Raw genomic sequence first — 21,934 nt, forward strand, 5'->3', positions numbered from 1 at the left:
ATCTCAAACTCCTTCTCAGAAGTTTAAAAGCCGAACATTTCTTGTCATTACTGATAGCTTGCTTTCTGCCCTGTCAAAACGCCAAAATGCTTATCAAAAGGTAAATTGGATTCCTTTGTTAGTTACAGTCGTTTATACCTGAAAAGATTGTAAAGAGGTCATCAAATCATATCCGGAAGAAAGTCTTGAAGAATTTGTGTAGTTTACTGAACTGTTGAAAACTGATCTTGTTTCTCATGTTGGCATCAAACAAGAACTTATAGAGTTACAGTTTTACCGTTTAATAATTCACCATTCTTGAGAGTCTTGTTTTCCAAATGCAGAAATTGCCTTGCGCATCTATTTGTCACTCATGGTTACCAACTGCAGTGGAGAATGCTCATTTTGAGAACTGAAAAGGATTAAAAATGAACTAAGGAACATCATAGGACAAAAAGGATTGATGAATCTCACCCTAATGAGCAATGATCATGAACTGCTGAGTTAAATAGACATGTCCAGTATCATAAAAAAATTTGCTTATGCTAAATCTAAAAAAAAATAACTTTTAAATTGTAGTTTTGTTACTTTTGACGTTTGAAACTGATACCTACATGAAAGTAATACTATTACTTAAATGTCGGACATATTTGTCGTATTACATGGCTGTACAGCAAATGAAAAGATTAAATTATTTACAATGTAAGTTACAAATTTATGTTTTTTAATTTAGGGCCCCTTTATAACATATGCTACGGGTCCCGCACTAGCTTAATCCGGCCTTGCTGGTTCGTGCAATAACCATTTCTTTATAATATAATAGTTTTAAATAAAATTACTCTCCCAACAACAAAAACACGACTTTAAGACAATACGTGAGTGTTTGATTATATCTTTATTGACGTATCTGTTAGTAAATATTAGTATTAAAAATGTAGTTCTTAAACAAACGTATTTTTACAATAAAGAATGCCACTTTTAATACATAAAAAAATTACAGTTTATATCAGCAAAATCCCAGCACTACTTGCGTGCGGTGCTTCTCAGAAAAGTCATTTTTAAGAAAATGTTTACTTTTTGTTCTAAATATTTGTCAATGATGTGTGAATACTACGTTTAGTAATTATTAGCACAAGTATTTGCCCGTAGAGCGGCATTTCTTGTAGTTTATATATAGCTTGTTTGCGATAGTTGCTTCACGGTATGTTAAACGATGGTAATCTCTGTTTGTAACTGTTTGAAGTGATAGAATGGATGGAAAGAATTGCTCAACACCATCTCTCGCCAACTCTTTGGTTACTTTTTCGGTTATTTAATGGTAACTCCTGTAATATACTGAACTCAAAGGGCAAAGCGTGGTTTTATTTTTGTGATATTGAAACGCGAACATCACAGATACATTCCAACCACTTCTTTATGATAGATACGACTTAAATTTTGGAAGCATAAAGTTAACATAATTAACATGGTGAATAGGAATTTTGATAAATTTCTAGCATCATAAACAGTAATAACGTTTCGTCCAATTATTATATCCTATTGCTGATACTATAATATTTTCAATGTTATGAGCTACGGTAAGCGAAACTTTAGATTACTGAAGCCTACGAGACATAAAATACAAAGTTTGTTAACACTACTATTGTTCTGACAGGCTGTGGTAACTAATCAACATGTATAAATTAAAGAGATTCTAATTTTTCTCTTGTTAATTATTAGCTAACTTTGACTTGTTTCCTACAACGAAGGCTATAGCCAGTGACGTATTAAAAGTAAGACAGATTCGGGGCTAAATTTTTCTACTGGAACGATTAAATCGCATTTATTTATTTCACTAAATAATAAAGAAAAAATATACCTCATAATAGGATTTTTTAAAACTCTGGCCTATTGGTACAGCTTCAATAGCCATAATCCATTCCTGGTTCCAGTATAGATATCTCTCACAAAACTATGTAATTTGTAACATAGCGTATGTGTGTTTTCTTATAGCAAAGCCACATCGGGCTATCTGCTGTACCCACCGAAAGGAATCGAATGCCTGATTTTAGCATTGTAAATCTGAAGACTTACTTCTGTCCCAGCGGGGAATTTGTAACATGGCAAAATTCTGAAAGTCATTTACACTGAATTAAAAACATACCAATTTATTTCTACAGGGTGGCCCGTAAGTCCCTACCCATCCATATATCTTATGTATCCAGTGTATCTGTGTGTTGTCCCTCATTCTCGCTGCAGAATATTATGCGACGTCATGTTCTGTGAGACATTTTCAAGTGTAAATGGGCTTACATCGGCCATATTTCTCTGAAATATAATACATGCGTAATTGAATACAACATAGTAACATATGGATGGGTAGGGACTTAGGGCTACCATGTACTTTTCTCGGATATTAGTTATGTGCTGTTATTCACTCTGAAACAACAACAAAAGAAATTGTAATCTGGTTGGCCTATTATCCTTTATGCCTGTAGGTAGAACTAAATTACTTCTGAGATCTGTAAACAGGTGAGAAATAAATAAATGCAATTACAAGAATAGGTAAATCGAGTTTCCCACTGGTACAGCGGTAAGTCTACGGATTTACAACACACAAACACAGATAAATTGAACAAGCGAGAAGTGTGTTTTACAGCGATCAACAACAACAACAGATTAGTACTAAATTCATATAATTATTTAGTAAATGCAGGTATGGCCAGGTACGAACATCTTTAAACTTTAAATCTTTACACTTTAATCTTTAAACTCAGGCCTAGTCTAACGACAACATCTTGGCGGAATAATATTTAACAAACACAAAATATTTAAATGTCAGTGCTGGCTAAAGGACTTTAAATGAAATCCTTTAATTAATATTTTACCTTGATAGTAAAGCCGAACGTTGGTTTTTTCAGAGAAAAAATGCACAGGATATATATAAGTGTTTTCCAGTTAATGTACATCAGATTTATTATCACATTTAAAACAAATCCTTAATTACTGTGGGCCTGGCCTGGCCAAGCTTGTAAGGCGTGCGACTCGTAATCCGAGGGTCGCGGGTTCGTGCCCGCGTCGCGCTAAACATGCTCGCCCTCCCAGCCGTGGGGGTGTATAATGTGACTATTCAATCCCACTATTCGTTGGTAAAAGAGTAGCCCAAGAGTTGGCGGTGGGTGGTGATGACTAGCTGCCTTCCCTCTAGTCTTACACTACTAAATTAGGGACGGCTAGCACAGATAGCCCTCGAGTAACTTTGTGCGAAATTCCAAAACAAACAAACAAACAAATCATATTAATGTCATATTTAAGTAATCGATTACCAAACCTAGACCATGTTTAGGCCTATATTAGTTCGCCTATGTAGTTATAATATTCAGTATCAAAATATTAATTTTTTATTGATAGTCAAACATTCTTGTTAGTCTGAGATTTCCACTTATTTTTTTCTGACAGTTTTCGCTAACTTCGAATCCTAGTATTTCATATTTGTAGCATCGTAGAAAACATTATAGAGCTTCGATCAATGTTCGTCGAAAGCCAATTAAATCATTCAACCACACTACAGTTAGTCGCAGAAAAAGTTGAAATGTTTTAACTCGAATCATGATCAATCTGCGATACACCCGCACATTAACAGTGCACTGCTACTCTGAAAATTGTTAAAATATCTCACTTCCATTGTTCATTACGTGTTTCATATATTACGTTGCGACGACAATGTGAATGAACGTTTACTAGTTTTGATATAAACACAAGTTGCAGTACAATAAATACAATACAATTAACCATCCTACCGAACTTCCTAAGCCTAATGTCAGTAACATAACGAAGAATAGGACAGACCACAACTGGGGCACAACTTTTATCTTTCCCAAAGCTTCTGGGTAGGCTACAAATGCTAGGCCCATACCTGAAAATGTTAAATCAAGCGAATGAAAATTGAATTTATTCCACCTGAAATTTTTATAACGAAATAGTGAATATATTTATCATTATATGATAGACTTTTTAATATCATATAGATAAGAAGCTAATTTAGTTGTTTAGCCACAGTTAATAAAATCATACTAGCAAGCTATTTGTCCTAACAAGTTATATACACGACCATTAAAACAGATATACATAAAAATTTTAAAACAATAAACATGTAAAGCTATAATATGAATATACAGGTATAATATTTAGAAACATTGAAATAACAAAACTCTTAAATTAATAATCAGTGATGTCGAGAAAACCCACTTGTAGAGAAATATATATGTAAAAACGGCTCGTTTGGGTTGAGAAAATTAACGATGAATTAGACAAAATAAAACAATACTTCATCAACATCAATAAGTTTCCTCTACAAACTGTAGAAAACATTATACGCATACACCTAGACAGAAAGCAAAATCAACCAACAAAAGTAAATATATCTCACGAATCAAAAAGTCACGAAACCATATACTGCTGTATACCATATATTCCTGACATCAGCAGAAAAATAACCAACATTTGGCAAAAACTAGTAACAAAATATGACATTCCAGTTAATTCCAAATTTATTCAAAAACCCGGCACAAAACTGAGGTCTATACTATGTAAAACTACACTGACAAACACCACACCAACATTATTTATAAAATACAATGTGATAACTGCCACGACTTCTATATTGGAGAAGCAATTAGAAAAATGGAAACCAGATTCAAAGAACATAAAAAGTCACCTTCACACGTTTTCGAACACTGCAAGTCAAATAAACACAACATAACCATAGAAAACACTCAAATACTAAATAAAGAAACAAACATAAACAAACGCAAAATTAAAGAAGCCTTACTTATACAACTTAAACCCAAAATAAACCAATATAAAGGAACGCCTTTATACCTATATTAATATAATAAAATAAATAAAATTATATTATATATTCAAAATCTAACACCGCCCTCTACATTCCGACACTTAGTTACACAACCCCTTTCAAACATGTGGTCAGCTTCCGGTCAGTTACCTCTTTCTTTGTGAACCTGACGATGACCGAAGAAGGTCAAAACGTTGTTCGCTCTTCTATGAAAAATATTTTCTCAACCCAAACGAGCCGTTTTTTGCATATATAAAACTCTTAAGTTGTAGAAAAACTAAAGTAAAGAATTTCACTAAGACATTTTTCAAAGTATTACCTTATAGAAAAAAAAACCACAATTAGTAACACATTAAAAATGACTAGATAGTTCAAATCTCAATGAAAAAAATGGAATCGCAGATCAGAACCACATAAACGGAACAAATTCTAAAAGTAAATATATATACATATACACACACACACATATATGCATACATACATGTATATATATATACACACTTATTCATTATTATCTCCATAATGAAAGAAATCTCAAACGAAGATTGCACACATTGTACACGAGCATTGATAAAGGGTCATCGTGTGTGAAAAAAACAAAACTAAAATCTTTTGAACTTAAAATGCGTTTTTCATGACCACAAAAACGTTGGAGGTGTCATTTTTGAGGGGCATCATTACTTTTTCAAGTCAAAGCAAATGAAGGGCCTATTGATATTTGATGAGAGGATCCCATGAGAGAGCCCAAATGGTGCAATCTTTACGAGAGACCTATTGGTCCAGTTTTGATGAAAGGGCCCCTTTAACCCTGTCTTGATGAAATTCTACTCTTGAGGAATGATAAGTTTCTAAGAAAATATTGAGGACCTATACGATACATGGTATTTTTCCTTTTATACATATGAAAGCTCTTTTCGACAAAACAAGACACATCGAGCGTTAATAGCTTAAACTTCCAGAGACATCCATAAAATATAAAAGTGAGCCCCGTTTTGTTTATTCCCACATTAAAATGATCTTGGGACGCTCCTCTAAATATAGTGGTGTAAAAACTGTTGAATGTGGTATTATAATTACATATTCATAACACATTTCGTTTGTTAATATGTTTTAAATCTGAACCTTGCAATGGAGCATACAGTGGCCAACTACTGACTCATAGCTTATTTAAGCCTACAAGTGTTGTTGATTTAATAAATGCTATATGGTAAGACAATTAAATGACAACGTAGGATAGGGAAAAGATCTAAGGAAAGACAAAAGAGAAGGTGAAGGAACGATGTAATGGCAGAAGCAGGAATCAGAGGTACAACTTTTATTGCCTGGTACCACATCTGGAATGTTAGCCAAATTTTGATTGTGATGCTTACAAGTTCTGTTGTAACGATAACCAAATTCTCAATATAGCTACTTTGATTTTAACAGTAATACCTAAATTATAAAAACTCCCACTATCATTTTCCAACAGTGTCCAAATTCTAGATATAACTGATTTTATTTTCACAGCAATACCTGAATTATAAATACATACACTTTCGTTTTCCAACTATACCTAACTTCTAAGGCACCCTATCTTAATTTTTGACAGCCGGCTCCCAGATACATCTACGAAGTTATTATACATAACACTAACCTTCTTTGTCGACAGCTTCCTCTATTGGTATGCACAGCTCGTGGGCCAGGGTCCCTAGCACGGCGAATACCACAGAACCTGCTAGTATGCTGGTGAAGGTATCCAAGACGCTGATGATAATAGCGTCTCTATAATTTGAAGACAACAAAACTCCGGATAAAACAATAAAGTGTTTTATTTCTTTTGACACTTAATGTTAAGTTTGATTTGTTTTCCAGATCTATACTGTTTTATCAGATTATCCAACTTCTGCTAATATTGAGTAAAATATATCGATTTAGCTGATGTTTACTATTTCTTGTGTGTATGCCTATGCTAAGATGTTTCTATAATAGATGATTTATAACCAAATGTTTATTTAAAACATTTTTATTTCTGGAAATTTAAAACTGGTTAATGAATAAAAAGAAACTAAAAGAAATATTATAACCAAATTTGTTATACAAAAATAATATTTTTACTGCATATTTCAATTTCTGTTAGTAAAGTCAAGCACAGCTTTATCAACATGATATGATGTGGCAAATAATAAAAATATGTTTAACCTGTTCACGTTGTTTCTGAACTCATTGTAACTGGAATACATGACTAAGGTTCCATAACCAACCGCTAAAGAGAAGAATGACTGCTCGCACGCCCGGTACCACACCTGGAATGTAGGGCAGATTCTGATTGTTGTGATTTGTAAGTTCTATTTATGTCACGATACTTGTTACTAAACGGTTAAATTTAAAAAAAAATAAAAATTAGAATATCAGATTTGATTTTATTATGCCTCAAACACTTGTTGACTAAATATATTTCATTCGATACAAATGATCTAATAAACACAAGGTGGGCCCAGCATGAAATTGTGACAAATGTATTAAAAATTTAAAATAACACTAAAGTTTGTAAGTAATTTATTCCAAAACGATTCATCTTGGACTTACAGATATTGCAAGGATAGTAAATGACACCTTCGTCTTAGTAACAGAATGCGTTTTGAATATAGGTTTTAAAATAAAGCTAGTTTTATTATTGTATCAAAGGTCATCATATCGAGTAGGTAAAAGTTGAGACATCATAAGAACAAAGAAAGTATTTAAACTTCTCTCTTAACTGATTTCAAAACCAATCAGTATCAGCAGCAACACAGGTTATTATATAAATTTAAATGTTTATACACTTCTCAAAAATATCGTGCACATTTAATCATTTTGTTTCTTAAAATTGATGTACAGCTATAATAACGAAGTATTCATAAAATTAAGTCTGTTATCAATAAAAGTAAACATTTCTCACCTCACTAATATTAAAGTTTTGAACAGTAAAGTTAATATTTTTCATCTTACTAATATTATAACTTTGAACAATAAAATTAATATTTTTCAACTCATTAATATTAAAGTTTTGAACGGTAAAATTAACATTTATCAGTTCAGTTATATTAAACTTTTGTACGATATGTTACGTATTAAAATTTCAAATAGTCAGAACTGAGTTAAATGGTTAGATTTAAAAGTTAAATAAATATCGATATGTAACTAATTTATGATACTTCCCAACAACATTGATACACAGAGTTTTCTCTTTTAATACAAATATATTTTAACATACAAACAACAACACAATTTACAATAATGGTTATTACACATAATGATATATGTACAAAAGTTTTACAAACAATACTGAGTCTTCTATCTGGTATGGAACTTTCCTGATATTTCATCAAAAGTTCACGATGAGGGAATTAATCTCAAGTTATTGTAGATATAATCCAATTAACAGAGAATTAGCTAGCTCTGTCTTCTTTCTTAGCCGGTCACATGTCGAGTTTTTCCACAGATGAAGTTATGCAATGTTTTGGTACAAATATTAATATCCGATGTGAATCTGCTGAAATGGCTTGTAATTTTTGAAATCTATAAACGTTCCTGGTCAAATATCTGAATTTCCCAAATAATAGCGTTAATCACTGTTATAACTTCCGAGGTTTATAGCATCCCAACTATAGCAAACTAATAATATATACTGTCTTTTGGTGCATCGTGTGAGTTACATTTGCAGAAGTGAGGAGAGTTTCTGAAAATTTCAGCCTGCACAACAATATAGACGATACACTAGTGTTTACGTACACACATGTATTGTTGATTCTTACACTCGAGAATTTTCTCCAACTTTAGTGAGTAGATGTGAGTTTGTCAATACAGATTTAAATGTATATTTCTAAATATAAATTTAATTTAAACAATCATCGATATTAAAGTAGATATAGTATATCCGTCACAAGTGAAATTTACATTTCTCAACATAACTCACCTCGATTTTCAAAAGTTTCTTCCAGTGTGGCGTGAAGAAGTACTTAATGCCATCTGAAGCACCATCAAAAGTTAAGGCCACCACCATCAGAGAAATTAAAACGGTGTAAGGAAAGATAGCCGTGAAGTACGTAACCTAATTTATGGCACAAAAATATATAAGTAGGTCTTGAAATACGTTAAGTACAACAGAAAGGTTGAGGTTATTGTATATCCTACAAAATGGTCGTTAAGTACAACAGAAAGGTTGAGGTTATTGTATATCGTACAAAATGGTCGTTAAGTACAACAGAAAGGTTGAGGTTATTGTATATCGTACAAAATGGTCGTTAAGTACAACAGAAAGGTTGAGGTTATTGTATATCGTACAAAATGGTCGTTAAGTACAACAGAAAGGTTGAGGTTATTGTATATCGTACAAAATGGTCATAGAAGTGTGAAAAACAGTTTTGAAATACATAACTTATATGTGAGTTATAGTACAGGAAAATATGTACTTACATTTTGAATTACGTAACCTATATCCAGGTCATGATACAGAAAAATATATAAGTATGAAAGATGATTATGAAATACCTAACGTGCTACATAAATTTTGATTTTAGGCTATGCTATAGAGCAATGGTTCCCGACCTTTTTTATGCCCCGCACCCTTAAAAAATTTTAATATGTTCTCGCACCCCTCACAGTAATTATTTATGTAAGAATAAAAGTGAAGGTGGCCAAAACAAAGAAAAATAAGAAATAAAAATCGAACGTAATATTTGAATATATAGGACAGTACCCTTAATATATAATAATAATAAACTGAAATGTTATCTCGCATCCCCTGGTTGGGAACCACTGCCATAGAGAATGGTAACATACACAGCAGACTGTGGTTGTGAAATAAATAATATTGAATAAATGTATTGATTTTATAATATGTATATATAGATGTAGTAAAGGTCAGTGTAACAGAACAGAATGATTGATGCCTACGTTTATTGTGTGAGAGTTACATTATGCGTATTTCTGTCAAAATATATATTCCAAAACAAAAGTTGAAGGTTTACGTCAATGGTTCCTAGGCAGATATGGAGAATTATTTAAACAGACCAATATTGATGGCGCCACTGGGATCAATAAAAGAAAATTAAATTGTGATTAAATACATAACATGTAGTATAAAAGCTGGTGTGGGGGTGTCTATTGTATCAATATAAGATAGTCGAATGTAGACTTTCAGAAGTATACAAGGTTTATTATAGCTGACTATAGTAGTAACATTTGTTTATTACATATCTTACAGTAAATAGGTTAAATTTTAAAGACAGGTTCTGATTAACTTGATACTACTGGTATTGTATATTAATAATGTGTTAACTTTTCTCAATACGATAAAATTCGTTCATTTATGTAATTGACCCTAGACAATAAGTTATAATTATCTCAGTTACAACAATTAACATTTCTCAGTTAGTTTAAACATTGGAATTAACCTTTCCCAATGATTGGACTCCTTTAATGACACAGAAATAGACCATTGTCCATGCTCCTATTAAACATAAGCACATTTTCCAGTTGAGCATGGTGACCTCTTGTAATCCACTGGATAAATGTAGAACATAGTTCCTAAGTAAGAAACATAAACAAAATCCATTTATTAACATTTAATTAAAACACCGAGTCTAATCTACACTTAACAGGCGTTTCAAGGTGTTTCTCTTTATGAATATAAAAATCAAGAAAACTTCGACTAAGATTAACATGTCTGACAGCTACAATGAATGTGTGAAAACAAAATGGAACCCTAGGTATCTGCTTGCATACTGCATGAAATCTGCTGTGAAAACAGCATGAAGCCTTTACACCTTGTTCATGTATCAAATCTGCTATGAAACCTACACACCTTGTTCATGTATCAAATCTGCTATGAAACCTACACACCTTGTTCATGTATCAAATCTGCTATGAAACCTATACACCTTGTTCATGTATCAAATCTGCTATGAAACCTACACACCTTGTTCATGTATCAAATCTGCTATGAAACCTATACACCTTGTTCATGTATCAAATCTGCTATGAAACCTACACACCTTGTTCATGTATCAAATCTGCTATGAAACCTACACACCTTGTTCATGTATCAAATCTGCTATGAAACCTACACACCTTGTTCATGTATCAAATCTGCTATGAAACCTATACACCTTGTTCATGTATCAAATCTGCTATGAAACCTACACACCTTGTTCATGTATCAAATCTGCTATGAAACCTATACACCTTGTTCATGTATCAAATCTGCTATGAAACCTATACACCTTGTTCATGTATCAAATCTCCTATGAAACCTATACACCTTGTTCATGTATCAAATCTGCTATGAAACCTAGACACCTTGTTCATGTATCAAATCTGCTATGAAACCTAGACACCTTGTTCATGTATCAAATCTGCTATGAAACCTATACACCTTGTTCATGTATCAAATCTGCTATGAAACCTATACACCTTGTTCATGTATCAAATCTGCTATGAAACCTATACACCTTGTTCATGTATCAATTCTGCTATGAAACCTATGCACCATGTTCATGTATCAAATCTGCTATGAAACCTATACACCTTGTTCATGTATCAAATCTGCTATGAAGCCTATACACCTTGTTCATGTATCAAATCTGCTATGAAGCCTATACACCTTGTTCATGTATCAAATCTACTATGAAACCTACACACCTTGTTCATGTATCAAATCTGCTATGAAACCTACACACCTTGTTCATGTATCAAATCTGCTATGAAACCTATACACCTTGTTCATGTATCAAATCTGCTATGAAACCTATACACCTTGTTCATGTATCAAATCTGCTATGAAACCTATACACCTTGTTCATGTATCAAATCTACTATGAAACCTATACACCTTGTTCATGTATCAAATCTGCTATGAAACCTAGACACCTTGTTCATGTATCAAATCTGCTATGAAACCTAGACACCTTGTTCATGTATCAAATCTGCTATGAAACCTATACACCTTGTTCATGTATCAAATCTGCTATGAAACCTATACACCTTGTTCATGTATCAAATCTGCTATGAAACCTATACACCTTGTTCATGTATCAAATCTGCTATGAAACCTATACACCTTGTTCATGTATCAAATCTGCTATGAAACCTATACACCTTGTTCATGTATCAAATCTACTATGAAACCTACACACCTTGTTCATGTATCAAATCTACTATGAAACCTACACACCTTGTTCATGTATCAAATCTACTATGAAACCTACACACCTTGTTCATGTATCAAATCTACTATGGAACCTATACACCTTGTTCATGGATCAAATCTGCTATGAAACCTACACACCTTGTTCATGTATCAAATCTACTATGAAACCTATACACCTTGTTCATGTATCAAATCTGCTATGAAACCGATGCACCTTGTTCATGTATCAAATCTGCTATGAAACCTATGCACCATGTTCATGTATCAAATCTGCTATGAAACCTATACACCTTGTTCATGTATCAAATCTGCTATGAAGCCTATACACCTTGTTCATGTATCAAATCTGCTATGAAACCTATACACCTTGTTCATGTATCAAATCTACTATGAAACCTATACACCTTGTTCATGTATCAAAGCTGCTATGAAACCTAGACACCTTGTTCATGTATCAAATCTGCTATGAAACCTAGACACCTTGTTCATGTATCAAATCTGCTATGAAACCTATACACCTTGTTCATGTATCAAATCTGCTATGAAACCTATACACCTTGTTCATGTATCAAATCTGCTATGAAACCTACACACCTTGTTCATGTATCAAATCTGCTATGAAACCTATACACCTTGTTCATGTATCAAATCTACTATGAAACCTACACACCTTGTTCATGTATCAAATCTGCTATGAAACCTATACACCTTGTTCATGTATCAAATCTACTATGAAACCTATACACCTTGTTCATGTATCAAATCTGCTATGAAACCCACACACCTTGTTCATGTATCAAATCTGCTATGAAACCCACACACCTTGTTCATGTATTAAATCTGCTATGAAGCCTATATACCTTGTTCATGTATTAAAGCTGCTATGAAACCTATACACCTTGTTCATGTATCAAATCTACTATGAAACCTATACACCTTGTTCATGTATCAAATTTGCTATGAAGCCTATAGACCTTGTTCATGTATTAAATCTGCTATGAAGCCTATATACCTTGTTCATGTATTAAATCTGCTATGAAGCCTATACACCTTGTTCATGTATCAAATCTGCTATGAAACCTATACACCTTGTTCATGTATCAAATCTGCTATGAAACCTATACACCTTGTTCATGTATCAAATCTGCTATGAAACCTACACACCTTGTTCATGTATCAAATCTGCTATGAAGCCTATATACCTTGTTCATGTATTAAATCTGCTATGAAGCCTATACACCTTGTTCATGTATCAAATCTACTATGAAACCTACACACCTTGTTCATGTATTACTAAGGACCGCTCGTACTCGAAGTACAAACACAATATTATCAGTATGGATACATTATTACTAAAATGACTCTTACTTGAAGTACAAACATAATATTATCAGTATGGATACATTATTACTAAAATGACTCTTACTTGAAGTACAAACATAATATTATCAGTATGGATACATTATTACTAAAATGACTCTTACTTGAAGTACAAACATAATATTATCAGTATGGATACATTATTACTAAAATGACTCTCACTTGAAGTACAAACATAATATTATCAGTATGGATACATTATTACTAAAATGACTCTGACTTGAAGTACAAACATAATATTATCAATATGGATACATTATTACTAAAATGACTCTGACTTGAAGTACAAACACTATTATCAGTATGGATACATTATTACTAAAATGACTCTTACTTGAAGTACAAACATAATATTATCAGTATGGATACATTATTACTAAAATGACTCTCACTTGAAGTACAAACACAATATTATCAGTATGGATACATTATTACTAAAATGACTCTTACTTGAAGTACAAACACAATATTATCAGTATGGATACATTATTACTAAAATGACTCTCACTTGAAGTACAAACACAATATTATCAGTATGGATACATTATTACTAAAATGACTCTCACTTGAAGTACAAACACAATATTATCAGTATGGATACATTATTACTAAAATGACTCTTACTTGAAGTACAAACATAATATTATCAGTATGGATACATTATTACTAAAATGACTCTTACTTGAAGTACAAACATAATATTATCAGTATGGATACATTATTACTAAAATGACTCTTACTTGAAGTACAAACACAATATTATCAGTATGGATACATTATTACTAAAATGACTCTCACTTGAAGTACAAACACAATATTATCAGTATGGATACATTATTACTAAAATGACTCTTACTTGAAGTACAAACATAATATTATCAGTATGGATACATTATTACTAAAATGACTCTTACTTGAAGTACAAACACAATATTATCAGTATGGATACATTATTACTAAAATGACTCTCACTTGAAGTACAAACACAATATTATCAGTATGGATACATTATTACTAAAATGACTCTTACTTGAAATACAAACACAATATTATCAGTATGGATACATTATTACTAAAATGACTCTCACTTGAAGTACAAACATAATATTATCAGTATGGATACATTATTACTAAAATGACTCTGACTTGAAGTACAAACATAATATTATCAGTATGGATACATTATTACTAAAATGACTCTTACTTGAAGTACAAACATAATATTATCAGTATGGATACATTATTACTAAAATGACTCTTACTTGAAGTACAAACACAATATTATCAGTATGGATACGTTATTACTAAAATGACTCTCACTTGAAGTACAAACACAATATTATCAGTATGGATACATTATTACTAAAATGACTCTTACTTGAAGTACAAACATAATATTATCAGTATGGATACGTTATTACTAAAATGACTCTTACTTGAAGTACAAACATAATATTATCAGTATGGATACGTTATTACTAAAATGACTCTTACTTGAAGTACAAACACAATATTATCAGTATGGATACATTATTACTAAAATGACTCTCACTTGAAGTACAAACACAATATTATCACTATGGATACATTATTACTAAAATGACTCTTACTTGAAGTACAAACATAATATTATAAGTATGGATACATTATTACTAAAACGACTCTTACTTGAAGTACAATTCGGTCAATGAAATTCTCTTCTCCGTATTATTAGAATCACAAGAATTACTTCGATTCATTAACTGGAAAGGAAGAAATGAATATGAAGACATGAATATGAAGATATGAATATGAACACATGAATATGAAGACATAAATATGAAGACACAAATATGAAGAAATGAATATGAATACATGAATATGAAGACATGAATATGAAGATATGAATATGAAGATATGAATATGAAAATATGAATATGAAGACATGAATATGAAGATATCAAGATGAAGACATGAATATGAAGAGATGAATATGAAGACATGAATATGAAGATATGAATATGATTATCTTTAAAATCTTATGAAGAAAACGACCATAAAATTTCATAGCTTTATTTTTTTTTCTGTCATAAAGAAATGCTATACCTCTGTTTGCATAAAGAAATGCTATACCTCTGCTTACATAAAGAAATGTTATACCTCTGCTTACACAAAGAAATGCTATACCTCTGTTTACATAAAGAAATTTTATACCTCTGTTTACATAAAGAAATGCTATACCTCTGTTTACATAATGAAATGTTATACCTCTGTTTCGTTACACACATCTCCTGCCCACGAAGAATCACAAGTCGTCCATGGAAGTTGGCTTGACATGGAGGCGATTAGGTAAAATACTGACACAGCCATTAAATAATTGTAGAATATTGTAAGGTAGCTTGTGGAAATAACCTGAGCATACCCAAGTCCTAGAAGATGAAAACTGTTCAAACAATAACGTCATAGTAAATTAAAGAGGTAATTTAAAACAATGACGTAAGAAAAGTTCGAGAGTATTGAACAATAACTTACATTAAGCTGTAATATTCATAAATAGTAGCTTAAAACAATAATTACAATAGCACAATAAGTTCTTAAGTATCCAAAGGTAAGCAACAAAACAGTTCTTTTGTGAAAATAGTCAGTTTTGTGAGAAACTGGGCGTTTTATTATAAGATGAAAGCTGTACGATTGTCTGCACTGTGTCCACCAACGGTATTGAAATTTGATCTTTTAGTCATATAACACAGCAGTCACCAGGAGGATATTTCGATGAAAAAAAATAATAAAGAATAGTAAGTAACAGTTATTAATCAAACTCTTAACATAATTTATACAAATATACACCCTTGTGCAAATAAATTGAAACAAATGGTCATTTTACAATATTTTCAGCATGGCGGCCGGTGTGGGCTCGCTGGACCTGCTGATTTCCTTTAATAGTCATTTTTTCACACAGACGGTGTCATTAGCTGTGTTTTGCAGTACGGTCAATCTATTTTTGGGATATATGACGAAATTTTGAGGAATATTACGTCATTCGAAATTGCGTTAGAAGGGCAAGGAGACCAGTCAAAAAACAACTTTTTACCAACTCAATGAAGAAAAAACGGTATCAATTGGGTCTGAAATACAAGAACTGGACACAAGAACAATGGAGGAAAGTGTTATTCAGTGACGAGACTCATTTCTTTGTACAGGGTCAAAGAAGTCTGCATGTTCGCAGATCTCCAGGTGAGAAACTTCGAGAATTTCACATCAATCAGTTCGTAAAACATCTCTTGAAGAAGATGTTTTGGGGTGTTTTTAGCTACTATGGCGTCGGAGGCTTACATGTCGTAGAAGGTATGACGTGAGGACCACAGTACATCGAAGTTTTCCAAAGAAGAGTCATTCCAGAATTGAAAAAGATATTTCCAGATGGATCTGGCATTTTCCAGCAAGATCTGGCTCCGTGCCACACATCGAATCTTGTGAAGAATTTTATTACTACAACGCGAATAAAGGTGCTGGTCTGGCCTGGAAACTCTCCGGACTTAAATCCTATTGAAAATCTTTGGGCGATTTGTAAAAAAAGGCTTCGGGGAAAAGACTGTACTACGAAAGATAAGCTAAGCGATCCAAAAATTAGTAAAGATTGCAGTCAACTCGTGGACTCGATGACAAAGCGGATTAATGATCTTCTGAAAAATAAAGGCGGTCATATTATGTATTAATTTGTGATTAATTTTTGGATTCTTAGAAATAAAACGCAAAAAATTGAAACAATCGTAATTTTCCGTCTTGTTTCAATTAATTTGCACAAGAGTGTACATTTACAGCTTATTTAGCTTAACTTATTGTGTCTACAATATTATAAATAAAAACATTAAAAAAATAAATCTTCAGTTAACAACACAAGATATTCTAACCGTGCAGAGTTCGTAGTTATTTGTTATGGAGAATTTAGAGGTATTACCACTTCATGTAAATCGAACTCAATATTGTAACTGTATATAGTATATTGTAACTGTATAGAGTTTGTATTAATTGTTGTTATTAAAACGAAACCTCTGAAAGATTAAGGACAGTTTTATTCTGTTTATTAAAGATATTTTAACTCTACAGAGTTAGTGTTAATTGTTGATACTAACATGTAACCCCTTTTTTATGGGGGGGATATCAGCCGCAGCTAGTAGAATGAGTTCGTTTTTTTTATTTTGAACTTTCAGCCATTTCTTGTCCAATTTGAGATCCATAAACAGTTTAGGACTCAAGGGGTAAAGCTTCTTCGATTTATTTATTTTACCGTACCCAAGGCGTTGTTTGTTTGTTTATTTTGAATTTCGCACAAAGCTACTCGAGGGCTATCTGCGCTAGCCGTCCCTAATTTAGTAGTGTAAGACTAGAGGGAAGGCAGCTAGTCATCACCACCCACCGTCAACTCTTGGGCTACTCTTTTACCAACGAATAGTGGGATTGATCGCACATTATAACGCCCTCACGGCTGAAAGGGCGAGTATGTTTGGTACGACGGGGATTCGAACCCGCGATCCTCAGATTATGAGTCGAACGCCTTAACCCATTTGGTTATGCCGGGCCATCATAGTCTAATCCTGCCTAAAGAATCTCATGTGCCGCGGCTATTGAGGATTCCCTCTAGTTTAAACTCAATAATTGAAGAATAGGGAGGGTTAGATTGAAACAAAGTTATGTTGTAAATTACAGAAATGTGCATATTATAAAAATATTGTTGTAGCGATATAAACACACTACAGTGGTGTTTTTCGAACAAACTAATTACATGTGGATTTTAATTCAAATCATGCTTACTGAAATGCAATCGTTGCGTTGTGAAATTAATTTGTGTTATATTTGTAATGACTGTTTACCCTTCTGTAATTGTTGTAGAATGCATGTTTAGTTTTGTTTATTCGCGTTATATTTTCCAAACTTCTAAGCACGAAGTTTCTTGTGTCATGAATCGAGTCTCAAGGTTTAGAGCACGTGTTGTTCGTTACACAGGCTAAAGCTGCATATCTTTGTTCTTAAGTTTCAAGCTAGCATGTTTATGTGCATATAATTAGTCACGACTCAGTTTTTAAGACACGTGTTAATCTTCTTACAAGGGTAATTGTTGCATACTGCTAAACTTTATATGCTCATATGTTTTTATCCTCTTCTTACAGGTGTTGTACCTTCACTTTTCTATAAGCCATCACTTCATTTTCCTACGTGTACATCTGAACACAAACATTGTGCATCAACCAATACCAATGTGTTTTTAAGCCCATGAATATTGTATTGTTCTCAACACGAACCAGTGTTGAGGCCGTTAAAACCTGAGATTCGTGTTAAAGAGAACCGGCCCTACATATTCTTTATCAGAATTCGGTCTATGTTTTGGACCAGGAAGGTCAGGTACATCCTACATCTCTTCTCTGGAATTGTTATTTTGTTAGCACTGTTTCCGAACCCTAGGTAACAACTCTTGTTACGATGTTGTTGCATTACTCTCAGTATGTTACATTTTGGCTCCTGAGCGAACATTTTATTCGATACCCTTCCCCTGCAGAAGTAACAATAACTGATAATTACTATGTTGGTTTTGGCGCCCCTCGATGTGGGTATTTCATCACAAGTTGTGTTGTTTATGTAACACAAGCTTGTGGCGTGTATATAAAGGTTATTTCAGACTGGCAGAAGAATTGATGATTTATTTACCCATGAAGTATGTGTGAAGGTTAGATGAAGTACGAAGTTTACCCCTAAGTCTTGATATAGAAGGTTAGATGAAGTATGAAGTCTACCCCAAAGTCTTGATATAGAAGGTTAAATGAAGTATGAAGTCTACCCCTAAGTCTTGATATAGAAGGTTAGATGAAGTATGAAGTCTACCCATAAGTCTTGATATAGAAGGTTAGATGAAGTATGAAGTCTACCCATAAGTCTTGATATAGAAGATTAGATGAAGTATGAAGTTTACCCCTTAGTCTTGATATAGAAGGTTAGATGAAGTATGAAGTCTACCCCAAAGTCTTGATATAGAAGATTATATGAAGTATGAAGTCCACCCATAAGTCTTGATATAGAAGGTTAGATGAAGTATGAAGTCTACCCTTAAGTCTTGATATAGAAGGTTAGATGAAGTATGAAGTCCACCCATAAGTCTTGATATAGAAGGTTAGATGAAGTATGAAGTCTACCCCTAAGTCTTGATATAGAAGGTTAGATGAAGTATGAAGTCTACCCCTAAGTCTTATGAAGTATGAAGTCTACCCATAAGTCTTGATATAGAAGGTTAGATGAAGTATGAAGTCTACCCCTAAGTCTTGATATAGAAGGTTAGATGAAGTATGAAGTCTACCCATAAGTCTTGATATAGAAGGTTAGATGAAGTATGAAGTCTACCCATAAGTCTTGATATAGAAGGTTAGATGAAGTATGAAGTCTACCCCTAACTCTGTAACAGAATAAAAAATAATTGTTTTATGGCATTTGGAAGTGAGCCTAGTGTAGTAAAATCTACCAACAAAGTGGGACTAACGCATTAGATATTTACCTTTATAACAACTGGGTTCGAACTGTCATCTAAATGCTAATTAACTCAAACAAACCTTATAGTCTTTTACAGATAGTATGACAAATGGTAAATATGTGAATCAAGGTTTCAGGAGAGGAATCTACACACACCAGGAAAGACGTAGAGAGATGAACGGGGAACATTAAGACATCAGGAGAGGAAGACAGGAGTCTACACTAACCAGAAGAGACGTAGAGAGATGAACGGGAACATTAAGACCTCAGGAGAGGAAGGAAGGAGTCTACGCTGACAAGAAAAGATGTAAAGGTATGAGGGGGAACATTAAGACCTCAGGAGAGGAAGGAGTCTACACTGACCAGAAAAGACGTAGAGAGATCAACGTGAAACATTAAGACATCATTTGAGGAAGAAAGGAGTCTACGCTGACTAGGAAAGGCGTAAAGGGACGAGGGGGATCATTAAGACCTCAGGAGAGAAAGGAAGGAGTCTACACTGACGAGGAAAGACGTAGGGAGATGAACGGGGAACATTAAGACCTCAGGAGAGGAAGAAAGAAGTCTACACTGACCAGAAAAGATGTAGAGAGATAAATGGTGAACATTAAGACCTCAGGAGAGGAAGGAAGGAGTCTACGTTGACCAGAAAAGACGTAAAGGGATGAGGGGGAACACTGAGACCTCAGGAGAGGAAGGAAGGAGTCTACACTGACCAGGAAAGACGTAGAGAGATGAACGGGGAACAGTAAGACATCAGGAGAGGAAGGAAGGAGTCTACGTTGACCAGGAAAGACGTAGAGAGATGAATGAAGAACATTAAGACCTCAGGAGAGGAAGGAAGGAGTCTACACTGACCAGAAAATACGTAGAGAGATAAACGGGGAACATTAAGACCTCAGGAGAGGAAGAAAGAAGTCTACACTGACCAGAAAAGATGTAGAGAGATAAATGGTGAACATTAAGACCTCAGGAGAGGAAGGAAGGAGTCTACGTTGACCAGAAAAGACGTAAAGGGATGAGGGGGAACACTGAGACCTCAGGAGAGGAAGGAAGGAGTCTACACTGACCAGGAAAGACGTAGAGAGATGAACGGGGAACAGTAAGACATCAGGAGAGGAAGGAAGGAGTCTACACTGACCAGAAAAGACGTAGAGAGATGAACGGGGAACATTAAGACATCAGGAGAGTAGGGGAGGAGTCTACGCTGACCAGGAAAGACGTAGAGAGATGAACGGGGAACAGTAAGACCTCAGGAGAGAAGGGGAGATGTTTATACAAACCAGGAGAGACAAATGGATAATATTTAATAGCAGTTATATAGGAAGGCTCAATCATTGGTGTGAAAACGTGGTAACTATCTACCAGAAACCGTGAAAACCTTACCTTTCAGTGCAGGCACACATTTCCATGCTTTGATAGGTCCTTTACCGCTGAACTGTCCAAGCACTAGTTCCATGTAATATAGCGGTCGACCAATCACAAACAGCAACAGGAGATAAGGAATGAGGAAAGCCCCTAGATGTTCATTAAAAGCATCGGCTTAATGTTGTTTATTTTGTTATACAAGAAAGATAAAGTACATGTTCTAAATTGGAAAAACCACTTTTTATGCTTAAGTATCTTACAAATCTTGGATAAAAAACAACAAAGTTTTAGTAATTATTCAGTTTTCAGATATTTGATCTGTGAAACAATATCTTTACCTCCACCATTGTTGTAAGCAATGTTGGGAAAACGCCAAACATTGCCGAGTCCAACTGACATGGATATACATGACATCAAAAATTCCAAGCTTCGACCCCACTGACCTCGGTGTTCAGAGTGATCTTTGACCTTATCTGGTACCGTAATTGTCTGAAATCAAAACACTGTTTTGTTATAAAGAGCAGAGCTTAATGAATCATGCTATTTGTAAGAAACAATTTTTATTATTTAACAAATAAGTTTTCAATGGCTTGGAAGGATTCCGCCTGGGACTATGACATTAGAATAACTCTCATAATTATAGCATAAAAATTCCTGAATAGCATATTTATTAAGTTAACTTTCTGTTACAAAAAATCATTATCCATAAC

At 33.5% G+C, this 21,934-nt stretch overlaps 1 protein-coding gene across 3 annotated transcripts in view; it reads right to left on the minus strand.

The window, feature by feature from the left end:
- LOC143242043 (sodium-dependent nutrient amino acid transporter 1-like) overlaps positions 1 to 21,708 on the minus strand; it is a 37,564-nt gene extending 15,856 nt beyond the window's left edge. The window contains exons 1-9 of one of the 3 annotated variants that reach the window (XM_076485383.1): positions 21,563 to 21,708; positions 21,243 to 21,374; positions 15,609 to 15,769; positions 15,030 to 15,103; positions 10,228 to 10,360; positions 8,748 to 8,882; positions 6,992 to 7,095; positions 6,447 to 6,574; positions 3,759 to 3,874 (exon numbers count right to left, since the gene is read on the minus strand). In XM_076485383.1, coding sequence (XP_076341498.1) covers positions 3,759 to 3,874; positions 6,447 to 6,574; positions 6,992 to 7,095; positions 8,748 to 8,882; positions 10,228 to 10,360; positions 15,030 to 15,103; positions 15,609 to 15,769; positions 21,243 to 21,374; positions 21,563 to 21,638 — 1,059 coding nt within the window. In that variant the 5' untranslated portion in view covers positions 21,639 to 21,708. Of the gene's footprint in view, positions 1 to 3,758; positions 3,875 to 6,446; positions 6,575 to 6,991; positions 7,096 to 8,747; positions 8,883 to 10,227; positions 10,361 to 15,029; positions 15,104 to 15,608; positions 15,784 to 15,872; positions 16,042 to 21,242; positions 21,375 to 21,562 lie in introns of those variants that run through there. The other 2 variants (XM_076485384.1, XM_076485385.1) reach the window with 2 other exon arrangements.
- Positions 21,709 to 21,934: the final 226 nt, after the last annotated feature.

The sequence above is a fragment of the Tachypleus tridentatus genome, unplaced genomic scaffold, assembly GCF_004210375.1.
Source record: "Tachypleus tridentatus isolate NWPU-2018 unplaced genomic scaffold, ASM421037v1 Hic_cluster_1, whole genome shotgun sequence".
Lineage (NCBI taxonomy): Eukaryota > Metazoa > Arthropoda > Merostomata > Xiphosura > Limulidae > Tachypleus > Tachypleus tridentatus.